The 25,925-nt window shown below is 39.7% G+C and overlaps 1 protein-coding gene across 1 annotated transcript in view; it reads right to left on the bottom strand.

Moving 5' to 3' along the window:
- TTN (titin) overlaps window positions 1–25,925 on the bottom strand; it is a 326,833-nt gene that overhangs the window by 262,739 nt on the left and 38,169 nt on the right. The window contains 11 exon segments of the mRNA XM_040358499.1: window positions 51–1,732; window positions 1,852–2,020; window positions 2,108–2,272; window positions 4,274–4,494; window positions 7,478–7,722; window positions 10,346–10,576; window positions 10,749–10,933; window positions 11,030–11,172; window positions 14,247–14,450; window positions 18,145–18,202; window positions 25,235–25,493. Coding sequence (XP_040214433.1) covers window positions 51–1,732; window positions 1,852–2,020; window positions 2,108–2,272; window positions 4,274–4,494; window positions 7,478–7,722; window positions 10,346–10,576; window positions 10,749–10,933; window positions 11,030–11,172; window positions 14,247–14,450; window positions 18,145–18,202; window positions 25,235–25,493 — 3,562 coding nt within the window.

Here is a 25,925-nt window from a genome sequence, read left to right as displayed (position 1 = left end):
ACTCTAAACTATAATGTTAATAATATAATTAACACTTAGATAAATCTTACCTTGTACTAGCAAAAATGCATGGCTTGAGGTTTCTCCAGCTACATTGATGGCCTTCACCATGATACTTGCAGAGTCTTCAGCCACAACATCTCTAATGACTAGTTCACACACATTATCTTCTGGCCAGTACCAGTAGATACGATCAGACCTTTCAACTTTGACACCATTTCTAAACCACTGGCATTCTGGGTCTGGTTTTCCCACAACCCGAACACGAAAATGAGCTTCTCCACCTTGGGCAACTGTTTGACTTTGAATTCTCTCAAAAATCTTAGGTGCTTCCATACTTGGGGAAAGCTCAATTCTGTCTGGTTTGAAAGTTGGAATAGTGATTTTGCCTTCAGCTTCAAGGGCTTTCTTTTCTTCCTCAGTTAGTTCTTTAGCAAAATGAAGAAGGTCATCTTTTGTCTTTTTAAGCATGTCTTCATATGCTTCATCTTTCCTGCGAGATTTCTGTTCAACTGCGGTAATAGCTTCATAGTACCCTTCTTCGGTTCTACGCTTAAATTTACTGCGCAGTTCTTCTGATTCTTCGGATACCTTATCATGGGTAACTCTTTCGGACCTTTTAAGTTTTATAAATTCTTTTGACCCTGGTTCAGTCGCTTTTTTAACTTCAAATGGAAGTTTTCCTGCCTCAGTTGCAGGAGGAGCAACTTTTGGCTCATGTGTTCTCCTAAGAACTGATCTGAAATCTTCTTTCTGTTGAATTTCTAGTTTCACAATATGTTCAGTAACGCCTTCAGGGTTTTCAGCTGTGACCTTTACCTCCCCAGAATCATAGGATTTACAGTCAACAATTTCAATGTAGTATATGCCATCATAGCGGAGTCTGAATCTTTTGCTTTTACGGATTAGCTGTCCATTAAGGTACCAGTTTACTTTTGGTTGAGGGTATCCAGTAACACGGCAACGGAAACGTGCAATTTCTCCTTCATAAACTCTTGCGGGTTCAGGGGTCAAAACAATTTCTGGTTTTTGTTTTTCCTTTACATCTTCTGTGACTCCTGCAAGTGCACCTTCATGGGCTAGCCTTTCCATCTCTTCAATTCTCTGCATACCTCGCCTGCCTTCTGGCAACTGAGACTCTTCAACAAGACTCTTCTCATCTTTTACAATTAAAGTTGCAGAGGTGTGGTCTGTTCCATATTTGTTAGTTGCCCTACATGTAATAACACCACTGTCTCTAGGGTAGGCTACCTCAAAATCAAGACTACAGTATCCAAATTCATTCACCATACGAAGCCTGTTGGCAGCCGCCAATGGCTTGCCATCATGGAGCCATTCAACCACCATAGTTGGGTCTCCAATTGGTGTAAGACGGCATTCAAAGTGTGATGGTCCAAAACGTTTTAGCCTTACTGAAGTCAGCTTTTTCTTAAAGAATGGTTTCTGTTGCTTTTCTTTGTCATACAGATCTCCTTCTTCCCACTGTTCTTGGCCATAACGTAGATGAAGTGGCTCTAGCTCTGGTGCTGCAATCTCCTTAGCTTTGTAGGTGCCCTTAGGAATGATTAGCTTTCTTTCAGGTTCAGGTTCGGCAAACTCAACTTCTACATTGACTTTGCATCTAGTAGTATCACGTCCAGCTTTGTTAATGGCAGTGGCAGTATACCATGCAGCATCCCGTGCGACTGTAGATTCAATCTTAAGTGCTGCTTGTCCTTTAGCTCCTTCAATTCTGTAATGAGTAAAAGAGAGTTCATGTTAAACAAATCATTCATTCGTGTTCTCTATAGTATAAAGGTCAATATACTGTATATTATATTGATCAATAAAGCATATGATTTTTGTACTTACTTTATATTAGGAAATTTGTGAGGAGCAACAATGTCACTGTTTTTCAGCCACACAATATCTGGGTTGGGGTTACCAACAGCTTTTACTGACATTTCCAGTTTAGAGCCTTCTTTTACACTCATATTCTTCAGTTTCTCCACAAACTGTGGTCTTTGCAAGTGTTCCTTTGCTGCAGAGAAAAATACATTTTGTATTAGACTTTAGCAATCTCTTTATCATAAAATTAATGTCATTTACAGTTCAGAAATAATCTTACCATCTACAGTCAATGTCATGGAGACTGAAGTTTTTCCAGCTCTGTTTTGAGCAATGACTGTCCATTCTCCAGAATCGGTTGGCAATGCTGGGACTACAATAAGGGATTGAGTTCCATCTTCCTTTATAACAATTTTATGTGTATAGTCGTTGATTATTTGCTGACCTAAAATAGTCAAAGCAAAATAATTAGTACATTTCAGGATTTCTTTCAATACCACCTCCATTATATACAGAATATAATTATTATCCGGGCACTTTGTGTTTAACTAATAATAATAAATATTATGTGATATCCTTGCAGATTAGAGACTCTATTGATAATATGCTGTCACTTTGAAGATTATTTTGAGGAGAATATCTTGAGCTGAGTTAGTTACTAAATGCTGCTATTTATCTAAACCTGACTTAAAATAAATGCCCTATTTGTCAAGAACAAAAGACGATAAATGTTAGGATAGACCACATTGTTTTTTGGTACAAACTTCAGACAAAAGCCAGAGGAAGTTCTGAGAGTTTAAAGGCTTAGAGGAATTTAAGGTGTCAGGACTTGCATGGTTAAACACTAAAGATAACCCCTTCATGCTTAATGCTAGTAATGCAGCCTTCTGCTTGAAGGGGTTGTACCGGGGTGATGCATTCAGCTGCACGCATCACCCCAGTACCGTTTATAGAGCTGACGGTTGGCTTTCTTATGATAACGGCTAAGCAGCCGCTCAATTGTTATCACAAGCAGTGGGTGGGGACGCCCCCCCTCCTGCCAGGGGGGGCCACCAGCTGGAACTTCCATTGGCCGGAGACCCAAACAATGCCGCAATTGGCTTTGATGGGGTATCTCTACAAAAATGAGTACCTGTCACTGACTATTAGGCCCCATACACACGAGAGGATTTATCCGCAGATACGGTCCAGCGGACCGTATCCGCGGATAAATCCTCTCGAGGATTTCAGCAGATTTCTATGCGATGGCGTGTACACACCATCGCATTGAAATCCGCGCTGAAATCCTCTGGCGATGATGTGTCGTGCCGTCGCCGCTATTATGACGCGGCGACGGGCGCGACGCTGTCATATAAGGAATTCCACGCATGCGTCAAATCATTACGACGCATGCGGGGAATCCCTTTGGATGGATGGATCTGGTGAGTCTGTACAGACGAGCGGATCCATCCGTTGGGAGGAACTTCAGCAGATGGATTTGTTGAGCATGTCAGCAAATATTCATCTGCTGAAAATCCATCCCAGGGGAGATTTATCCGCGGATAAATATCCGCCGGAGTGTACACACCATAGAATCTATCCGCTGAAACCCATTTGATGGGATTTATCTGCGGATAGATTCTATGGTGTGTACGGGGCCTTTCTGTCACAATGGATGTTTACAGTTGGTCAAAAGTGATCAATTTTTTTTAAGGGGACAGTGTAAAATAAAATAAAAAATAAATAAACAAAATAAAAATGTAAGCGCCATATCCCTCCGTGCTCAAGCGCAGAAGTGAACGCAAATGTAAACAGTGTTCAAACCACACATGTGAGGTGATGCCACAATCATTAGAGCAAGAGCAATAATTCTAGCACTAGACCTTCTCTGTAACTGTAAACTAGTGACCATTAAAACATTTTAAAGTGTTGCCTATGGAGATCTTTAAGTACTGTAGTTTGTTGCCATTCCACGAGCGTGCTTCATTTTAAAATATGACATGTTAGTTATCTATTTACTTGCCGTAACATCATCTTTTACATTATACAAATATATTGGGCTAACTTACTGTTTTTTTTTGTAACTAATGAAAGTGTATTTCTTTAAAAAAAATTGCATTTGAAAGACTGCTGTGCAAATACAGTGTGACATAAAATATTGCAATGATTGCCATTTTATTCTCTAGGGTTTCTGATAAATAAATATATATATATATATATATATATATATATATATATATATATATATATATATATATATATATATATATATATATATATATATATATATATATATATATATATATATATATATAATGTTTGGGGGTTCTAAGTAATTTTCTAGTAAAAAATACTTATTTTAGCTTATTTTAACTTGTAAGCTACAAGTGTCAGAAAAAGGCTTAGGCAGACAGGGGTTAAATTCTTAAATGTTGACTTTGCCATAATTCCAGGATATATTATTTACCATTGTGGAACCAAAATGTTTCTGGCATTGGTCTTCCAACAACTTTCAGGTCAAATCTTGCAGTTTGTCCTTCAGCACATTTGAAGGAGGCAGGTTTCATCACAAAGACTGGCTTATATAATCTCTCCAACTGGGACTCATCAGTTTCCTCCAATCGGCGAGCAGGCGAGCGTGCAGGAGAGCGTCCAGGGGAGCGGCTTGGTGAACGTGGAGATACAGACCTATTTGATGTAAGTGTTAGAAATCGATATTTATTCATCTGTATTATATCTAAACTAGAACTATTGTTTGTGCAAGTAATACAGTGGTATATGGATAGCAAACATTCAGACATAGGTCAGAATAAAGGAATTAGTACTAACCAGGTATACATCATCTCACAACTGCAGGAAAAGGTAATAGACTCTACACAACAGTAATTTATGTCAAGGTACTATTAATTATACTAAGTCAAAGAAAATAACAGAAAACTTCTATCTAGTTCAGTGGAGATCAAGTGTGGCTCCTGATATCACCAAGTAATTTTCATTGAATGTAATGTACAGAAAGCTGTCAGATACTTCAGACATGTGACATGGGATGGTAGAAACAATAGACATGCTAAAAGGTTGTTGGAGACTGGGTCGATTTACTAAAACTGGAAAGTGCAAAATCTGGTGCAGCTATGCATAGAAACCAATCAGCTTCTGGGTTTTATTGTCAAAGCTTAACTGAACAAGCTGAAGTTAGAAGCTGATTGGGTACCATGGACAGCTGCATCAGATTCTGAATGCTCCAGTGTTAGTAAATCTCCCCCGTTGTATAAATATGCCACATTTGATATTTTTCTTGGCAAGATGCATTATAAAACATGTGAGGGAAAAAATAAAAAGGGATAGAAAGCACAGAAAAAAAAAGGATAGTGTGAAACAAATAAAACAAATCATTTAACTACAAGAAGCCAGTCTTAAAAGCATCCAAAAAGGGGAAACACAAACTAATGTTTGCAGGGGGCTCAAGTGTCACAAAATAAGTGCCAAAGGGCTGCCAGGATCTTGTTATACTTCACATATGAGAAAGAATTACGTCGGGCAACTTTGTAAAAATGCATGATGTGTGCAAGATAAACTATGGGGTTGGTTTACTATACAAACACTCTGTTCACTTTGCAAAGGAATTTTCAATTTGTAAGGGATTTTTACCTTAGCTTAGAAAATGAGATGAAGCTCTGCTGACTTTCATCATCAAATCATGTGCAAACAAATATAATGTTTATTTTTATTTTCCTTCCACGTGATTGAGTATTCTTTGCCAAATTAATTTTAACCACATTCACTAAGCTAAACAACATTTTTACTGCAAAGTGAAAGTTCTCTCACAAAGTGAACAGCCTGTTTACCTTTAGTAAATCAATCCATGTGTATTATATTTTTTTAAAAAAAAGACTATGGCCCCTTTCCGATCAGATCTGCCTACCAGTTTTTCAGGTGGACCTGGTCAGAAGGTCCATGCATTACTTTAGTCAGGCAGATGTAAACAGGCTTGTGTCTGTTTACACCTGTCTACCTTTGGGTACCTCCAGGCAAATAGAATTGGAGGCAGCTGGATGTAAATGGACAGCTTTACACCTGGCTGCCCATACAGCAGAGTAGGGTATGTCCATGTCTGCTCTGAAGAAACTGAGTGGACATGGATGTGTCATCTGCCCCCCTCTGATCCGATCAGCAGGGGATCAGCTTTCAGATCCCCTTATGATCGGAAAAGAATCCACCCATGTCAATGGGCCTTAAATCTTAGAAACACAGTCAGAGACTGTTTAGAACCTTTCACATCATCATCATCATCATCATCATCATCATAAGTTCAGCCACATGTTGTGCTAAGAGAAAACTGATGAATATGGATTTTAATTACATCAGTTTAAACAGCCATCGTTGATTTGGTTCAGTTTGCACTTTAATTCTGTTCAGTTCCGTTTACATCAGTTGTTGCATCCCTTTTTTTAGTTGTTTCATAAACCAATTATAGGTGACAAAAGTATGAACATAAAATAGTTATATCCTAAAAACATACATAAATGGAATGGAAATAAATGGAAGCCATCTGTTTACATCCATTCAGATCTATCTAAACAGAAAAGGATGCAGCCTTGTTCCATTTAAAAAAAAAACTACCTGAACAGAAACAAATATAGGCAGATGTAAATGGATGTGTTTACATCCACCCGTCCACTCACATACATTGTGGTTCAGTCTGGATCCGTCTGGAAAACTGACAGAAGGATCCAGACTAAACGTCAATATGAAAGGGCCCTTCTATGGAGTAACAATTATATTAGTATTTGTTGTTTGTAGTCTTGTTATATTGCTAAGTTGTACTATAATTCTGGAAATAGATGAATAGTAACAGTATTCATTGTTTTATGATTATTGACGGCCAAATGTTTTGAATGTTGAGTATTCAATGTTATTTCTGAAGTGGTTTTGGCAGTGTTCTTGTGTTGTGTACTTCATTTGGGTTGAGTATATCAATATTATGTTTGGATGATTAATGTTTGCATTGCTGTTTTGCATTTATTATCAACAATGCCCATTGAGAAAATATGGGATCCCTGGCTGAATACTCCAGGGCTGGCACCACTGCCGCTGATGCAAAGTAGAACCCCTGAAGATAGAGCTGCAGCGGCCACTAGGCCTGCGTAGAACAAAATAGGTTTGAAGGGTAGTGGAAGGAAGGTAGAGAAAAAGTAGAGAAAAAGGCGAGGAATGGAAAATACGTATGAAGGGTACACTCGAGGTTCTTAGACATAATGTACCCAATATAGTGCTGAAGAATACAGAGGTGCTGAAGGGTTATGTATGTGTTCCTGAATACACGTGAAACCTGTAGTGCAATATAACATGTAATATTTTGAATTGTATTTTAAAGAAAAATGATTTTTCCTACCAAGTATGTTTTGTATGTCAAAAACTTAATAAAAAAAAAGTATCTGATTAAAAAAAACAATGACCATTATATTCTATGCCCAGGATATTCTTTTTTTAATCTACAGTATTATTGGTGTGCATTCCTTCCATACAGACCCTAGAATGTATAAAAGGAAAATGTTGTAGTGTAATAGTTCTATGTAGCTATATCTATTATGCATAATAATTCTGCTACCTGAGAATACAATCCTTTAGCATTCCATAACAATCATATAGGTTAATTGTGAATATTATTTACCGTATTCTTTTAACAGCCTCTGGAGTTGGCATGTAAGATGAAACTCCAGTTGGTGCAGAAGGCTCCACATACAGTTTTCCTGAGCATATGGCGTTCCCTTTAACATTGCTGGACAAAGCAGTGTAAATACCCTCATCTTCAGTAGACAAAAAGGAGATGCGCAGACTAGCCCTGCCATCTTGCAAGGTTTCCATCTGGTAGCGGCCTCCTTGCTTAATGCGTTTCCCGTCTTTGTACCATGTAATCTGCAAAATTGACATTACACAATATTCTCAGTAAATCTGTGTGAGATACACAATATCAATATCAAGAGATGTTTTTTGTAGAACAGCTATAATGAAATCTCTTCATTTGAAAGTGAAGTCTGATGTAAATTATAACTGGCATTAATGACAGGAGATCTGATGCATTTGATAAAGACATTAATCTGAAAATGTATGTTGTCACTAAAGTTTACAGAATAAGATAAAGCAGTTGCACAATCAGATTTAAGGGGAAAATAACGTTTTATTGACATTTTTAGAGGTACACATTAAAGTTATTATTTTAATGTAAATAATTGTACCAATGGAGGTTATTTACGAAAGGCAAATCCACTTTGCACTACAAATGCAAACTACAGTAAATCTGAGGGGGAGATCTGAAATGAGGGGAAGCTCTGCTTAATTTATCATCCAATCACGTGCAAGCTAAAATGCTGTTTTTTTATTTTCTTTGCATGTCCCCCTCAGATCTACAGCGACTGCACTTCCAAGTGGACTTTGCACTTGTAGTTTGCACTTGAAGTGCAAAGTGGATTAGCCTTTCGTAAATAACCCCGACTGTATGTTAGTAGTTCAAACACCTTATTTCTATGTATAATCTGTAACTGTACATGTACAAGGGGTTAGCACTATTTGCTCCTTACATACTGTACATAAATGTTTAATACTGGTTGTGCCTTGTTTTCTTTTTGGTTGTGCCTTGTGATTCTTTTATCTCATTGTACATCTACCAAATCACTAAATTTGGTAGATGTTTGTAGGATTACAGTATACTGTATCTATACTGTGTTTTAAATTGGGCACCGAACTCCGCCCCTGTGCGTCACGCTGCTCGGGAACGGAGCTCAGAGGCACTCGGCCAGTGTGTGAATCGAGCGAGATGACAGCTCGCACACACAGCAGGGACACATGGCAGGATCCAGGGACAAGGTAAGTAACTTCCCCTGTATCCTGCAATACGTTCCCGAGTCTGGCTCGGGTTTCTCATTTTGGTATGTAAAACTCACCCAGAGCCAGACTCGGGAATACTGCTAGGCAGGTTAAGTTACACTAAAGAGCAATTTATTTATTTATAGCAAGAAGTTATTTTTTTCACTCAAAGCAGTGTTATTTGGGTATGTTAAAGAGGAAGTTAAACCCTCCTCAAAAAAAAAACACCCTGCAAGACAAAGGCATAATGAGCTAGTATGCATAGCATACTAGCTCATTAAATATTACTTACCTCCACTCAAAGCCCCCGCAGCGGTTCACGTCTCCCCCTCCGGTTACTTTCGGATATCGTGGCTCCGGCGATCTGATTGGCCGGACCCGCGTTGACATCACTCCTGCGCTTGCACGCGGGAGCCGCAGGTAATGGCACGAAGACTGAAGCAACGGCACGTAGGTGCCATTGCTTGAGTTTGCCCCAGTGCGCATGTGCTGATGACTTTGGCACATGCAGACATGGGGGATATCTCCTAAACCGTGCCTGTTTGGCTCCGCTTGGCTCCCCCACCTCAGGCCAAACATGGTGCTGCACACCGCTTTGGCCTGAATCCTGCTAGTTTTGCAACTGTATTGCAAAATGCTCGTTAACCACGTTACTCGCAATCCGAGGTTCCACTGTATTTTTGATCTGTATATATATATATCACTGTTGTTCATTTGTTATGCAGCTATGACTAAGCACCAGTAAGAGTGGGGTGAAACATGTTAACTGCTGTACATTTTTATTCTGATTGTATGGACTTTTTCTTCAATAAAGATATTTTCTTGGAGTGCGGTCATCTGGATTATGATCACAATGTAAACAAAACTGTTATGAATGAATTCATAACACAGCAGCGGCGCCATTGGCTCCCGCGACTGTCAATAAAAAAGTCATTCAGCCAATCAGGGGAAAGGGGCGGATACAATTGGTAATTTACAAGATGTATGAGATGTCAGAGCATGTGGGATAATATATATTAATATGCTGACATCTCATACATCTTGTGAGTTACCAATTGTCTTTTATGAAATAAAATGTCTTAATAAAGCTGCACTTAGATGGTGCTGCTCTCCGTCTTTGCCTTCCACAGAGTTACTTCCAGCCTGTCACGAGCTGGCAGCCATCCACAGTCAACTTATCTAAGAACACTTTAACTGTCCTTGGGCCACAAATGTACCCCCTCCATATTAAATTGATGTGAAAGAGCGTTCTTATTACCTACTCTCTCTTTATTCAGCTGATCGAGCGCACATGACCGAGTGTACTTACAATCACCTTTAAGACTACTGAACCACAGCCCAATTTGTAATATACAATAGGAGAAGGTTAGTGTTCCATGCATCTTTTTCATGATGTCCTGTATGGTGTAGTACAGTACAATACTGTAAAGTACAGTATAGTGAACAAGTGTCATCATTCTAGGACCACAAGTGTGCTACTGACAGAATTACCAGATAAAACCAAAGGAAAAGAGCATGAAAATAGAAAATGTTTGGTATTTGCTGTCTACCAGGCAAAATATTTTGTTTTATTCTACTGGCACCTTTAGGATGGGGAAGGGCTGGAAACTGAACTGAGTTGAGATCAATAAAAAAGACAACATATATGTGAATAAAAATGCTGCCTTTTGCTTACCTTTGGTAATGGGTATCCAGACATTTTACAGTGGAACGTGACTCCCATTCCTTCAAGAATCTGGTAACTCTTAAGACTTATGTCAAATCTTGACTCAATTATTTCAGATTCCTGAACATCGACAATCATTTCCTCCCCATCTTCTTCAAGTAATTCCTCCAAGGTAATCCTAATGATTCTGTATTCAATTTCTCTGATGAGTTTCTCTTCAAATGCAGTCAGCTGATATTCCTACAAAAGGTCATGGATATCAAATAAGCACACTGTATAAATGATGCTTAAATATAGCTACAATTTTAGTAAAACTACAAGATTATTTGTAGCCTTTTAATATTGTGTCCCTAATTACCCCTGATAACATAAGCAAAGGTGGTGCATGTTTTCCAAATGACATGTTATTTACCTCATGAATTGTAGTCTTAACTAAAGTAGTATCCTTGGCCATCTTCCTTCTGATAAGGGCTTGTTCCTTCTCATATTCCTTATCATACTCTGACCGATACAAAGTTGGTGCGGCTTCAGCTACTTTGGGTTCAGGTACAAATGGAGTTGGCTCTTCGTGCATCCTCATGTAATGGTCATATTCAGCTGTTATTAGAAATATTCAAATATAATCCATATCAGTTAGCCATTTTTACAAACCATTTTATGTTTGCTAAGTTTGTTATCTGTATTTTTGTTTACCTTCCTCCAAAAGACTTGTGGTCTCAGTAGCTTCTCCGTATTTATTTCGGATAACAATGCTGTAATCTCCAGCATCATCAGCAAAAGTCATAGAAATCTCAAGTTTGCATTCTCCGGTATCCTTGTTATGGGACACCTTATATCTGCAAAGAAAAAATATAGATAGGTTATCAATTACACATATATCAGTTTATAAAACAACAAAGTATTTGGAACCAAATGATGTATATAAAAAAAATGTAATGTAGCAAACTGCAATGCTAAAGAGATTAAGCTATCCATGATTTTTTATTTTTTTTTATATATCTTCAATCTCTGTAGATGAATCTGTGAATTAGATTTTTGAAGTGCAATATCTACTTTAAGGGCCACCAATAAGGGAGTACAGGCAGCCCTCTCATACCAGATATGGGCCCCATAGGATCAGCAGGGGACCTGGCTACAGCTGTAAGTCCCATACGGTGTAATACTGTAAAGGCACAGGGTGGGCAGGGCTCATTTAGGCACGTTCACTGCAGCTGTCAGACTTCCAAGGGCATATGTTCCTAGAGTCCCGGATTATGCATGATAGCTCAAGGATTTTGTACATTCAGCACACCGCAGAGCACTGCAGTATTCCCATAGCTTGGTATGCTATGTCCTTCAGGCTGTTGCTCATTAGAATTGCCCTATTATTTTGCACCAGTTCTGTGGAGAGCACTCTGCAGGGACCTTTCTTGCTGCTCTGAGTTAGTCTGTAATTCATGGTATACTAGGGTCCCTTCTTTGCCACCCTCTGCCATCACTAGGCATAAAGTTCAATGCTAAGGCATTAGCTCAGGGGTCTGATGTTATAAATAAGTGGTGTTCTTGTTGATCTTGTGTTATTAAGGAACATGCATTTCATGTTACATTTTTCAAATTAGGGCAGCTTTATTTCCAATCGATTTTTTTGTCACCTTGTTATTAATTTTACATAATTTATGCTGTTATAATTATGCAGCTGAAATCAGTACCTGATACTTTGTTTAATTGATTATATAGTAATTTTTATTATGCACAGCTGCTTTTACAATTACCGGGGCCGGGACAAGGGGTGGGCAAGACAGGCAGCTGTCCATGGGGTAGTGGTAGAAAGGGGGTGCCCCCAAATAAGCCATTTAGATCTGCTGGTACACTGTACCATGCTCACTTTCCACCCCATCCACCCACAGCTGACACGAAAAACTCAGTGTGCATGTGCAACTACCTTTTAATTGCTAGAAAGCAAGCGACTGACCACGCATGTGCAGTGCACACTCTATGCCAACCATGGGCAGCCAGAGCAAAGGGGGCAGCAAATTGGTGCAGGGCGGTACACCCATTCTGTGTAATGCATTAGCAGTGGGTGAAGGGGGCACAGTTCTGCATCCTTGCCCTGGGCACTGGACGAACCTGTCCTGGTACTGACTATTACTATATGTACATATGTACGCATGCTTTGCCCTTAAAACAGTATGATTCATATGGCCTGGTAATAGGTGCATTCTCTTTAATATACTTTCAGAGCCATAAGTTTGTCCAACACATACCAAAGTATAGGGGAAAGGTGCAAATCTATGAGCAATATACCATAAATCAATGACCGCTCCCATTTTTTTGTCATGCCCTACGTGCCCCTTTTCAAATGTTGTCAACCATTCAAGGGAATGTTGCATGTCCACCTAATTTGCTGGCCCTCTCCACCTCTCCAGTGACATACTCCTTCATTAGCCAATCAATCTTGTCATTGTTTTGCTATGCTGTAGGCAGAGGGAGTTGGTTTAGGAGGGAGCCTTGGGTTCTGATTAGTCAGGGTTGCCATTCATCATACCCATGCTTGCCCTGTCTACCGCTTTTTGCCCATCAGTTTGCATTGCCTCAATGAGTGGTGGAGGGCAGCTGGGATTAGCAGAGTGGAGCAACCCCATTCAGGGATGAGAGTGTTCCCCTAGAGTGATGGAGAAGGGCCCCTAGGCTTAGGCTCTGGATATGTAGTAGGGTCACCTTCAGGTCTTCCTGTGATTGGCTGATCAGAGTTTACCTTCTGTGTACCCCTGATTTTTTTAGCAGGTCTTTAAATGAAGTGGGGGTTCTTCCTGTTCTCACGTAATTAAGTTGAGCTCTGGATACCTCTTATCAACCTCCTGATTGACTTAGAGAAAAAGGAAACTGCCGCTCCAGATGAGTGCACTCAGCAATCAGTGTCCTCTCAGAAGCGTGGGTGCAGGCAATGCACGGAGCAAAGACTGGAGAAAAAGACTGGACAGCCGCACTTCCACGAAATTCTTAAAATGTTGCCTTTAATAGTAAAAAATGGAAACAGCACTAAAAACTTTTAGCTATGACTAAGCGCTGATACCCCAGTGCGAAGCGCGTCAGCTATCCACCCCACTGTCTGCTGTGATTTGTAGTGCTGTTTCCATTTTTTACTATTAAAGGCAACATTTTAAGAATTTCGTGGAAGTGCGGCTGTCCAGTATTTTTCTCCAGTCTTCGCTCCTGATTGACTTAGCTGGGCTTGAAATGTATTGGGGTCACCTCCTGTTGTTTGAGCAGATGTCTGCATGGATGTTTTGGTAATTTAAACTGTCCATTTACCCCTGACACAGATACCCACCCTTACATTGATCACACAGAAAGGTTTATCAAATCATGCACAAGCCAAAAACAACTGTGCAATAAAAACACAGAATTGTATCTTGACACTTTAACTTTCTGCTAATCCTTATCACTGGATAGCTGGGTGGAAGAGATCAGCCCTGTCATGTATGTAGTACAAAACAACATCAATTCTAATGGAGGCCCTGTCTAGCTTCTATAAAAATGTGATTGAACTAGAGATTTGTAATAAGTACGTAGTGGTTCATAACATGGATGCACTCAAGTACCCCACGAATGCCAATCATTTTGCAGAGATAGAGAATTAACTAACAGAAACCTCAAATAACCCATCAGGTAAAGGAAATATATTCCAAGAAATCAAGTGAAAGCTACCATAAGTAGAAATACAAGAAGGATAAAAGTATACTGGAAAAAGGCATGAAAAAATATTGAAATTTGTTTACAACAAATGTGTAGATGAGGGGCATGAAAATAGCCCACATGGGAATAGACCTGTATTGGGCCTACAGGGTCTTACAACATATATGTGCTCCTGTCTCTACAAATGTACAGTACTTCATTAAAAAAATCAATTACTTGACCTGTATTTAATTACCTGTATCCAGTGCTTAGAGGAACACCAGCCTTTTTCCAGTAAATGTGTGGCTTGGGGTTGCCTCCAATCTGACATTCAAATATAACACGGCCTCCCTCGACCAACTTCTGAATAGTTAGTTTTCGAATGAAGAAGGGTGCCACTCCTTCTCCTGTTTCAGCAGGAGCAGACACCTCTATCTCCATCTTCTGCTCCTCTGTGTATCTGCAAAAAGATGTTCAGTTAGGTAAGTAACTAAAGCTGTTCTTATTCACTGGTATCTCATTGTCTAATATATTATGTTCTGTGTTGGACCCATATAAATGTGCATCTATAAAACAATAATTTGGCCACACTTTATTTTACATACCACCATCAGAGTTGTGACTCTAGAAAACAGGTGCACTTCGGATTAGAGGGACCCTATTAATAATTTTTCCAAGTTCAATGTATTTTTATTTGGCTATGTTTAGTAATTACATAATTTAAATTTTTACTAAACATTGCTATGAAAACAAGATTTGAAATGACCTTTTTTAGTTAGTTGCCATTTCATATTTTATATAGTGTATATCATAAACAGGTCTGTAAATTATCCTTTAGCATGTATCTGTATATAAGGCAACATAAACAATACTATTTAAAGTAAACATGCAATTACAGAAACATGGGAATCGTAATGCTGCATTCCCTCTGAAAATGCTACTTGCCTGGTTGTTATGCTGACCCAATGAGGTTGATTTACTATATACTGTGCAATACAAGTGCAAATGCTTTAGATCTGAGAGGAAGCTCTGAAATAAGGGAATTTTATTTTCCTTGCATGTTGCCCTCAGATCTAGAGCAACTTCACTTGCGGTGCACTTGCAGTGCACAGGCTATTTGCTTTTAGTAAATCAACCCCATTGGGTTCACTTTGTAAGTCATGGATCTGGAACAAGTGTGCAGCTTAGAAAAGTCTGTAATAGATCAGAAGTCCTTACCCTAGTACTCTCAGGCCTCGTACACACGACCGTTTTCCTCGACAGAATCCATCAAGAAACTAGGTGGCAGAGCTTTTTTGCCGAGGAAAACAGTCGTGTGTATGTTTTTCATCAAGAAAACTGTCATGGATCTCGACGAGCAAAAAAGAGAACAAGTTCTCCTTTTCCTCGTCTGGGAGTCTCAATTTCCTCGTCGTGTTCCTCGTCGGACTGGTTTACAATGAGAAACACGTTCGTGTGTATGCTAAGAAACCCGCGCATGCTCAGAATAAAGTATGAGACGGGAGCGCACCTTTGGTAAAAGTAGCGTTCGTAATAGAGATAGCACATTTGTCACGCTTTAACAGACTGAAAAGCGCAAATCATCTCTTACAAAACTTTTACTTAACACGCGGTAACATGAGATTAGTAAAAGCAGCCCCAAGGGTGACGCCAGTGGAATCAAATTTTCCCTTTATAGTGCCGTCGTACGTGTTGTACGTCACCGCGTTTGAGAACGACGAGATTTTTTCTTGACAGTGTGTACGCAAAGAAAGCTTGACAAGATTCTCGACAAGCCTGACAAGGAACTCGTCGAGGAAAACAATGTTTCATTTACGACAAGTTCCTCGGTTTTGTGTACGAGGCCTAAGAGTAGTTCTACATTATTTCCAGGTCTATGACTTGAAGTTTTACATCACTAGGTCACTTTGGTGGCAATGCAAATAAATGTTTTAAAGAGAGGTTCAAACCATCTAATTTTACATATTGTTAAATCAAGCATTGTGATAGTAACACATTGGGGGGGTTATTTACGAAAGGCAAATCCACTTTGTACTACAAGTGCAAAGTGCACTTGAAATTGCACCGAAAGTGCACTTGGAAGATCAGAGGGGGACATGCAAAGAAAATAAAAAACAGCATTTTAGCTTGCACATGATTGGATAATAAAATTAGCAGAGCTTCCCCTCATTTCAGAATAACCCCTCAGATTTACAGTGACTGCACTTCTAAGTGCACTTTCACTGCAATTTCAAGTGGAATTTGCACTTGTAGTTTGCACTTGTAGTGCAAAGTGGATATGCCTTTCATAAATAACCCCCACTGACATGCTACTTAGCAGGATGCAGAATTTTTTTATCTAATGAGCCTAAATGTTATCCTCATACACAAAAATGTTTTTACAATTCTTAGATTAAACTTTTTGCATTGTGCACATGAGACTGACAGGCATAAAAACATGTTCAACTCTTTATTATGCTGTTAGATTCCATTCGGTGCTGAAGATTGAAAATCGAATCATAGAAACCTATGATTTGCGATAGCCATGTTTTTATCTTAGCACGCTGTTTCAAAAAAGTCTTGCATATTAACAACTGATAGCATACATCTAAGGCCACATTCCCAAAGGTGATGATGTCTGTATAACATGAACAGGCTGCTTTTTGCAGTTTCTGTCATTTCCAGGTGCTGCGTTCAGGCAGCCTATTAAAGGGTCCAGTTTTTAGCGCAGAAAAATGCACACAAAACTGTATGGAACTGCGTCTGGTGTGAACTGACCCTAAAAATGCATGCACAGTGTTTTCCATGTATTCCAATGGCTCTAGTTGGCTCTTGTTCACACCATGCAGTCAGTTTCCGGTCAGTTTCAGGTGCAGAAACTGACCGGAAACTGACTGCCTTGTGTGAACTAGAGCCAACTAGAGCCAACTAGAGCCAACTAGAGCCATTGAAATCTACGGAAAACATTGTGCATGCATTTTGTTCAGAAAAAATGCACACGGAAATGAACGAAACTGCGTCTGGCGTGAACTGGCCCTAAGTGTCGGTTCACACTACAGCGACGTGGGTTCCGACTTGTGTCGTCCCAAGTCGCGCGTCATGAGAAATTCTATTGAAGTGAATGAGAGCCGTCTTAATGTACTCTACTGAAGTTGAGAAAAAAGAGGATCACCGCTCCAGGTGGGTCGCTATGTAGAGTAGACTGACTCAGGATACCGTGGGTGCTGGCAATGCACTGACCATGCATGAGATACGAAGAGAGGAAATGGATAGCCGCACTCCAATAACCAAAAAGGTTGTCTTTTTATTTAAACGAACAGCAAATGCATCACTTCACAAGGTCACAGCAAAGGAACAGGGGAACAGCCGACGCGTTTTGCACTGAGCTAGTGCTTAATCATGGCTAGCCATGATTAAGCATTAGCTCAGTGCGAAACGCGTCGACTGTTCCCCTGTTCCTTTGCTGTGACCTTGTGAAGTGATGTATTTGCTGTTCGTTTGAATAAAAAGACAACCTTTTTGGTTATTGGAGTGCGGCTATCCATTTCCTCTCTTCATACACTACTGAAGTCGTTCCGACTTCAGAAAAGGTTCCTGTACTACTTCAAGGCAACTTGTAGACAACTTGTACCAATTGATTTCAATGGAAGTTGCCTCCAAAGTCGGATCACTGTCTTAACTGAAGCAACTTTACAGGAAGAGAAAATATTTGTCTCAGGCAAACCCCTCCCACAGAGCTGATTATTGTTTGATTGGCCACTGGCAAAGTCGCCTGTCCTGGAGGCAACTTCAAGTCGCGTTGTAAGTTGCTCCAAGTCGCACTAAAGTCACACTGAAGTCGTGCTGTAAGTCGGGTTGCTCCTGTGTGAACCAGCACTAAGTCTATTAGGATGTGCGGCGACACAGTTGCTCGTCCCAATGTCACAGGTTTGTGGGTGCAGGTGAGTGGTCCCGAATGCACACTGTCTGTGTTCAGGGCTGCTCACCCACACCTGCATGCCTGTCATATTGAAACAAGTGTCTGTGTCTGTGCAGCCTACATGCAGCACCTGGAAGTTACAAATAGCTAAAAAAAGGCTCATTCATGCTATATGGGTATCATTGCCTATATGAACGAGGCTAAACTCAAATATTCAAATTTGAAGTTGAAATATAAAATATAAAAATATATTTACTGTTTTTCTTCTATCATTTTTTCAGTAATAGTTTCTCTGGCTTCATACTCCTCGGACACTAAAATAAAAAGAGAAAAACATATTCAGCCTATTGTAACTACTAATAATTACATTTCCAAATTATATAAAATTATTGTGACTTGTGCCCCCATAATGTACACACACTCTTTAACAATGATCATGATGTGCATGAGCTCAGTCCTAGTTTTACTGCAGTTTAATTATAAGTACAAGCTGCAATGCGCATCAAGTTTCTCGCTGACAAATAAAAGAACCAAATGCAAATTTAGCATTGTGTAATATAACATAAATATGTAAAATATAACATTAACATCGGAAATGTACACTACATAGTATACAAGAGACTTAAGTTTTTCTAGGAGATAAAAACATCTTTCAGTGACATGACTATCAGTTCTCCTCAAGGCCTCGTTACCTGATTTACTTTACAAAAAAAACAGACAGTTGCCATGACAATCAATAACTTTTGTCTTTTTATTCACATTCAGAAATGAATTTCTTATACCTGCACTGAAGAATGAAAAAAACGTGTTTGTGCAGGAATGTTAAAGCGGTGGTTCCCCCTTAAAAACAACTTTTTTTTATTCCACTGGCCCCCCACATTACAATCGAATTAAGGCTATTATTTTTTTTTTGCTGCTGTACATACCTTGATACAGCATCTTCACCCGTGCATCCGGGTTGCGAGTCCCGCGGGAGTGGGCGTTCCTCACATGTGTTTGATTGACGTTTTTCCCAAAAACTAGCTCTCCCCCCGTCGCGTAAGCCGCATCACGATTGGCGAAAGGAGCCGAACGGCGATGCGCATGCGCAGTATAGCGCCGACTCGCCGTTCGGCTCCTTTCGCCAACCGTGACGCGGCTTACGCGACAGGGGGGAGCTCGTTTTTCCGAAAAACGTCAATCAAACACATGTGAGGAACGCCCACTCCCGCGGGACTCGCAACCCGGATGCACGGGTGAAGATGCTGTATCAAGGTATGTACAGCAGCAAAAAAAAAATAATAGCCTTAATTCGATTGTAATGTGGGGGGCCAGTGGAATAAAAAAAAGTTGTTTTTAAGGGGGAACCACCGCTTTAAGTATACAGTATATGAGCTAATTTTTGCCATTTTGAATGCAGTAGGGAATTTTCAAAATGAGGGAACTTCCTTCGTAAAACAGTTGTCACCAAAGCAAGTGTCCACATTTGAAGATTCCCCCATATTCATGTTTGGTAACTGCTCACAATTTGGGATTTTCCTAACTTTCAGTCACTGTGACAATACTCCCATGACAAATAGAATGAGGGAACCTCTCCAAAAGGGTCACAGACAGCAATAAGACATGTCCTACCCCTCAACAAGTAAAAGACAAAAATAATATTGGCGCACAGAGGCTGTAGGAGGAGTAGGGATGCACTGTAATAAACAAAGCACAACTGTAGGTCTCTAAAAGTCTCTAATGGACAGTCTTTAGGATAAACTGCAGGAAAGAGCTGGAAGGATACTCTGTAGATACACAAGCAAGGAAAAGAGAGCAACGCCATCTGAGTGCAGTATGCAATTTTTTTAATGGCAACAAAAGAATATACACACTCAGAGTGTAAATATGAGAAGGTCGGCATGGTGGAGACACTGAGGAAGGAGCATGCATACTCCGAACATGCGCACCACCCCCGCCTACATCCACGTTAAACATGGAAGTGATGTGGCGGTGCTCCTCTGCATGTACCCATGGACTAGGAAGTGCTGGGAGCCATACACTCTGAAGGGAGGATGCGCTGCGGCCTGTGGTGGTGTCAGGCCGATCACGGATGGTCATGGCTGTGCTGGTGGCTCCCAGCACTTCCTAGTCCATGGGTACATGCAGAGGAGCACCGCCGCATTACTTCCATGTGTAACGTGGATGTAAGATGGAGCTGGGGTGGTGCGCATGTTCGGAGTATGCGTGCTCCTCCCTCAGTGTCTCTACCACGCTGTCCTTCTCATATTTACACTGTGAGTGTGTATATTCTTTTGTTGCCATTAAATACTTGCATACTGCACTCAGATGGCGCTCTCTTTCCTTTGCTTGTGTACCTACCCCTCAACATGCTATACAAAAAAAAAAAAAAAACACTGGCTTTAGATAAACTAGTCACAATAAATGATGGGGGTGCTGCAGAACATCACATACCCTAGCTCAACTTCTTTTAGCCTAGCCTCAGCCATGAATGAAATATTTGTGAAATGGGGGAAGGAAGGTGCAAGCTTTACCAGGAATGGTTCAACTTAGGGTAAACCATGGTTTTCTAGCCTTTTTGAAAACTTTTGGGTGAAGAAATCAACAGCTGCCCATAGACATAAGCTTGCCTATCTATCTGGCAAGAAATGGATGGATTGGGAGAATCTCACTATTAGAGAGACAGAGGAAGAATGCCCATACACTAAAGCCCTGTAAACACGGGCCAGAATCTCGTCAGGAAAAAAAAACGTAGTTTTTCCTGACGAGATTCTTGGCAAGAATCTCTTGCCGCCCGAGTGTACAGACACTCTTTTCAAAAGAACCGTGGTTCTTTTGGTAGGCAAGAACGCGGTGACGTCATCGCGTACGACAAGCATGCGCCTGTCACATTCGATGCCGTCGCCACCATCTTGCTGCACCCTACCTATGCCTAGGAAGCTACAGCGCATGCGTCAAAGTCATTTTGAGCATGCGCAGGTTTCCACGGCAACAGGTAAGTATACACACTTTCGGGTTTCTCTGCAAGAAAACACTGCCGAGAATTACGACGAGAAAATAGAGAGCAGGTTCTCTATTATTCTCGTTAAGATTTAAGGCAGTTTTCTTGACGAGAAACCTGAAAGCCTCATACACACGCTCGGTATACAAAACAATCATAAGTTATATGGCGTGCATACTGATTTCTTTCTATGATATTTATGATTATGTCTCAGAAAAACACCTGATTATAGATGCTTTCCTAAAATCTCTTCTCGTACACACGCTCGGTTTACTCGGCAAGAACCAGCAAGAAAACCGCTGGCAGAGCTTTCTTGCCGAGAAAACCGAGCGTGTGTACGAGGCTTAAGAAGAGATTTTAGCAAAGCATCTATAATCAGGTGTTTTTCCGAGACATAATCATAAATATCATAGAAAGAAATCAGTATGCACGCCATATAACTTATGATTGTTTTGATATAATATGAAGTTCTGCCAATGTATGGTGTGTGCTCTGATTACTTTCTATGGTATTAAGAAGACTTATATTTATGAGCACTCTACCAACCATGACAGAATGAAAAAATGATGGCATGATCATTTTTTTAAACTTTGCATACATGACCGCTAAACTACCACCTCAACAACAGGATTAACTATAACTTAAACATAACATAAATAACACCAAAAAAATGCCCCAATTTTTTTATTTTACACCCTTTTAAAATGGTTTAACTCCATTAAACACAAAACCTAATTCCAAATGACAGCCTCTGCTTTGCTATATATATATATATATGTAGGCAGCCACACAAGGTCATAAACATGAAAGGCACACTGTGAGGCCTCGTACACACGACCGAGTTTCTCGGCAAAAACCAGCAAGAAACTTGCTGGGAGATATTTTTTTGCAGAGGAAACCGGTCATGTGTACATTTTCGTCGAGGAAACTGTCGAGAAACTCGACGAACCAAAAAGAAAGCATGTTCTCTATTTCCTTGACGGGAATGGAGAAAATTGGCTTGTCGAGTTTCTCGACGGCTTCACAAGGAACTCGACGAGCAAAACGATGTGTTTCGCCCGTCGAGTTTATCGGTCGTGTGTACGAGGCCTCACACACAAACATAGCTTGCTACATCTTGCAATACATGCAAGTTTAACTCACTCGATAACGTACACCCAATAAAACTATCACAGTGTATATAAACAATTTTTTTTTTACATGTCATGAAACATAAAAAACATCAATGAAAATTATAAAAATTATAAAATATATTATTACATAACTATGATGATGTATAAAAAACAACCCCCTACTTTGCGCTACCCAATAAAGGCAAAAAAAAAGATATATATACATATCAATATTGTATACAGTATCTCATGTAAGTGAGTACACCCCTCACATTTTTGGAAATATTTTATTATACCTTTTCATGTGACAACACTGAAGAAATTACACTTTGCTACAGTGTAAGGTAGTGAGTGTACAGCTTGTATAACAGTGTAAGTTTGCTGTGCCCTCAAATAACTCAAAACACAACCATTAATGTCTAAACTGCTGGCAACAAAAGTGAGTACACCCCCAAGTGAAAATGTCCAAATTGGGCCCAATTAGCCATTTTCCCTCCCCAGTGTCATGTGACTTGTTAGTGTTACAAGGTCTCAGGTGTGAATGGGGAGCAGGTGTGTTAACCACTTCCCTACCACCCATAGTCATATGACATCCACAGATGGGATCTCCCATCCTGGGTGGACGTCATATGATGTCCTGGGCTTCCCGGCCGTCTAGGTGGCGCGCACATGCCACCGGCATTACGCGGGACACAGTAGGCGCGCCACGCGGCCGCGATGTCCACTGGGCACCCGCGATTCCTCGCAATCACGGCAGGACACAAAGATGTAAACACACAGATCCATGGTCCTGTCAGGTGAGGAGACTGATGTGTGTGTTTCCAGTACAGAGGAACACACATCAGTCTCCTCCCCTTGTGAGTCCCTTCCCCCTACAGTTAGAATCACACACTAGGGAACATATTAACCCCTTCAGCGCCCCCTAGTATTAACCCCTTCCCTGCCAGTCACATGTATACAGTAATTAGTGCAGTTTTATAGCACTAATCGCTGTATTAATGTGAATGGTCTCAAAAATGTGTCTGTCAAAAGTATCCGATATGTTCATCGCAATATAACGGTCACAATAAAAATTGCAGATCGCTGCCATTTCTAGTAAAAAAATTAAAATACGATAAAACCATCCCCTATTTTGTAGATGCTATAACTTTTGCGCAAACCAATCAATATATGCTTATTGTGATTTGTTTACCAAATATATGTAGAAGAATACGTATCGGCCTAAACTGAGGATTTTTTTTAATATAGATTTTTGGGGGAATGTTTATTGTAGCAAAAAGTAAAAAAATATTGCATTTTTTTTTTTAAATTGTCACTGTATTTTTGTTTATAGCGCAACAAATAAAAACCGCAGAGGTGATCAAATACACCAAAAGAAAGCTCTATTTGTGGGGAAAAAAGGATGTCAATTTTGTTTGGGAGCCACATCGCACAACAGCGTATTTGTCAGCTAAAGCGACGCAGTGCTGAATCGCAAAAAGTGCTCTGGTAGGAAAGCTTGGTAATATCTTCCGGGGCTGAAGTGGTTAAATTTGGTGTTATCACTCTCGATCTCTCTTACTGGTCACTGGAAGTTCAACATGGCACCTCATGGCAAATAACTCTTTGATGATCTAAAAAAGAATTGTTGCTCTACATAAAGATGGCATCGGCTTTAAGAAGATTGCCAAGACCCTGAAACTGAGCTGCAGCACAGTGGCCAAGACCATACAGCAGTTTAACAGGACAGGTCCCACTCAGAAGAGGCCTCGTCTTTGGGAAATAGATGTATGAGTGCTGCCAGCATTGCTGCAGAGGTTGAAGGAGTGGGGGGTCAGCCTGTCAGTGGTATTATCTAAATTTGACTAGAGTATATTTCACACAAAAAAATCTTGTCACAGACACATCTGTAAATTTCACATCGCTTGATCTGCAGGACACAAGCTCCATATAAATAGATAACGGGCTCTTACCACCGTATTTGGCCACCACTACTGCCAAGCTTTCTTACTAATTACACGAGTCACAGCCCAATATGTTTCTCCATGTCCGACTTTATCTTGATAAAAAGTTATCTATTTGTGCGTAGAGTTGATTTTGTGTACTGTAGGTCTAGTTATGTGGAATTTACAGATATGTATGTGACAAGAAAGTTTTTAGTGAGATTTACTCTAGTCAAATAAAGATATTACCTAAGTTTTATTGCATTATGTGGAGCGCTTTTTCTTTTCATGTGATCCCTGGCAAATAACACCAGCTTTGCAGATGTGGAGTGGAATAAAGGTAGCACAAGGTTCATTAAGAAGAGGTGTGTGGAGACTTCTTGTATGCTTGTCTGAAAAATATTGCTTGTTTGAAAAATGACAAGCAATATTGTCTGGTGAGAGTTCTACCTTAATTGGCATAAGGAGTTCTACCTTAATTGGCATAAGGAGTCTGCACTATTGGTATGGTAGAAGAAGACATCCTTGTTTATATTTGAACTTTCAATGCTTATTGTATTATTAGACTTAATGATACACAATGGTGTTCTGAGAACGTTATTATTACTTTTCTAGCACAAATATGTTTACAGGCATTACCCACTTTTAAGTACACAATGGGGTTTATTTACTAAAGTGCAAAATCAGGCTCACTTTTCATAGAAACCAATGAGCTTCCAGGTTTTCTTACCAAAGCTTAATTGAACCAGCTAGGGTTAGAAGCTCATTGGTTTCTATGCAGAAGTGAGCCTGATTTGGCACTTTCCAGCTTTAGTAAATAAACCCCATTTGTGTACTTAAAAGTGGGGTATGCCTGTATTGGTCTATATGGATCACAGTTTTTTTGGATATTTATATTTATACTTATATAACATGTATGTTTCTAGGGTTTAAACACAGCTCTTCTAGCAACTTATTAATATTGGTTTCTTTTTGATTTATGATGATTTATGATTTATGAACATTTTCAACAAGATATTTTAAAGTTCCATACATGTTCATAAAGATATTAAATATATCATAGGTCCACATCCAATTCATCTTTCTTGTTTACTTGTTTATTGACCACATTTTTATATACATGTTCTGTGGCTCACTGATATAAACTTAAAAAAACGTAAAAATGTGATAATCATACGAAGAAATTAATAGTCACACAGCATGATTTAGCACAGTGACCATCTGTCTGCCATATTTAGAGAGGAGTCATAAAATGCAGCTGTTCTTCATATTCAACTGCTTCGTTATTTCAATCACTAACCAAAATAACGCAAACAAGTGGTGTTGGCTTACCTTGAACAAGGAGGTAGCATGAAGTGCTGACTGTGCCTGCCTCGCTGTTAGCTGTGCAAGTAAATTTTCCGCTGTCTTCAGCAAATGCTTCACGAATTACAAGTCTTACAATTTCTTGTTCATAGGTAATTTGGAAATCAATTGAATTTTCAATACGGTAATCTTCACGATACCAAACCACAGTTGGAGAAGGGTGACCAGCAATGTGACACTCCAAAGTAACTGACTCGCCTTCAAGGACTGTTACATTTTTTAGACCCTAGTAATAAAAAACAAGCATCTTAGTATCGTTGAATTTATGGCACATGTGACAGGCTACACATGACACCAGTCTTGATGATGGCCATTGCATGCTTGCACTAAAATACATTAAGTTAGCATTTTAAAAGTATTGCTTATATATTTACTTTCCAGCTCAACATGTAGAAGTGTAAAGACATTTATTCTAAATCTGTTCCCACAATATTTAAATTAGGATTTTAAACATCTACAATTCCTTATTGGGAAAAAAAAATTCTCACACAATTTAAACAATATGAGCTTTTTTTAAATAGTTACAGCTATTCAAAAAGACCAAGGTTTAATGCACTTTTAAGGCTACAAAAGGACGGTTTTGAGAGATAAAAAATATTGGCATGTAATGTATACAAAATGAAATACAAATTTGCAGGATAGATATTAATGACCACAG

Source organism: Rana temporaria, chromosome 6, assembly GCF_905171775.1.
Source record: "Rana temporaria chromosome 6, aRanTem1.1, whole genome shotgun sequence".
NCBI classification, from domain to species: domain Eukaryota; kingdom Metazoa; phylum Chordata; class Amphibia; order Anura; family Ranidae; genus Rana; species Rana temporaria.
Note: the sequence above shows the minus strand (reverse complement) of the source record. Positions and strands in the feature narration are given on the sequence as shown.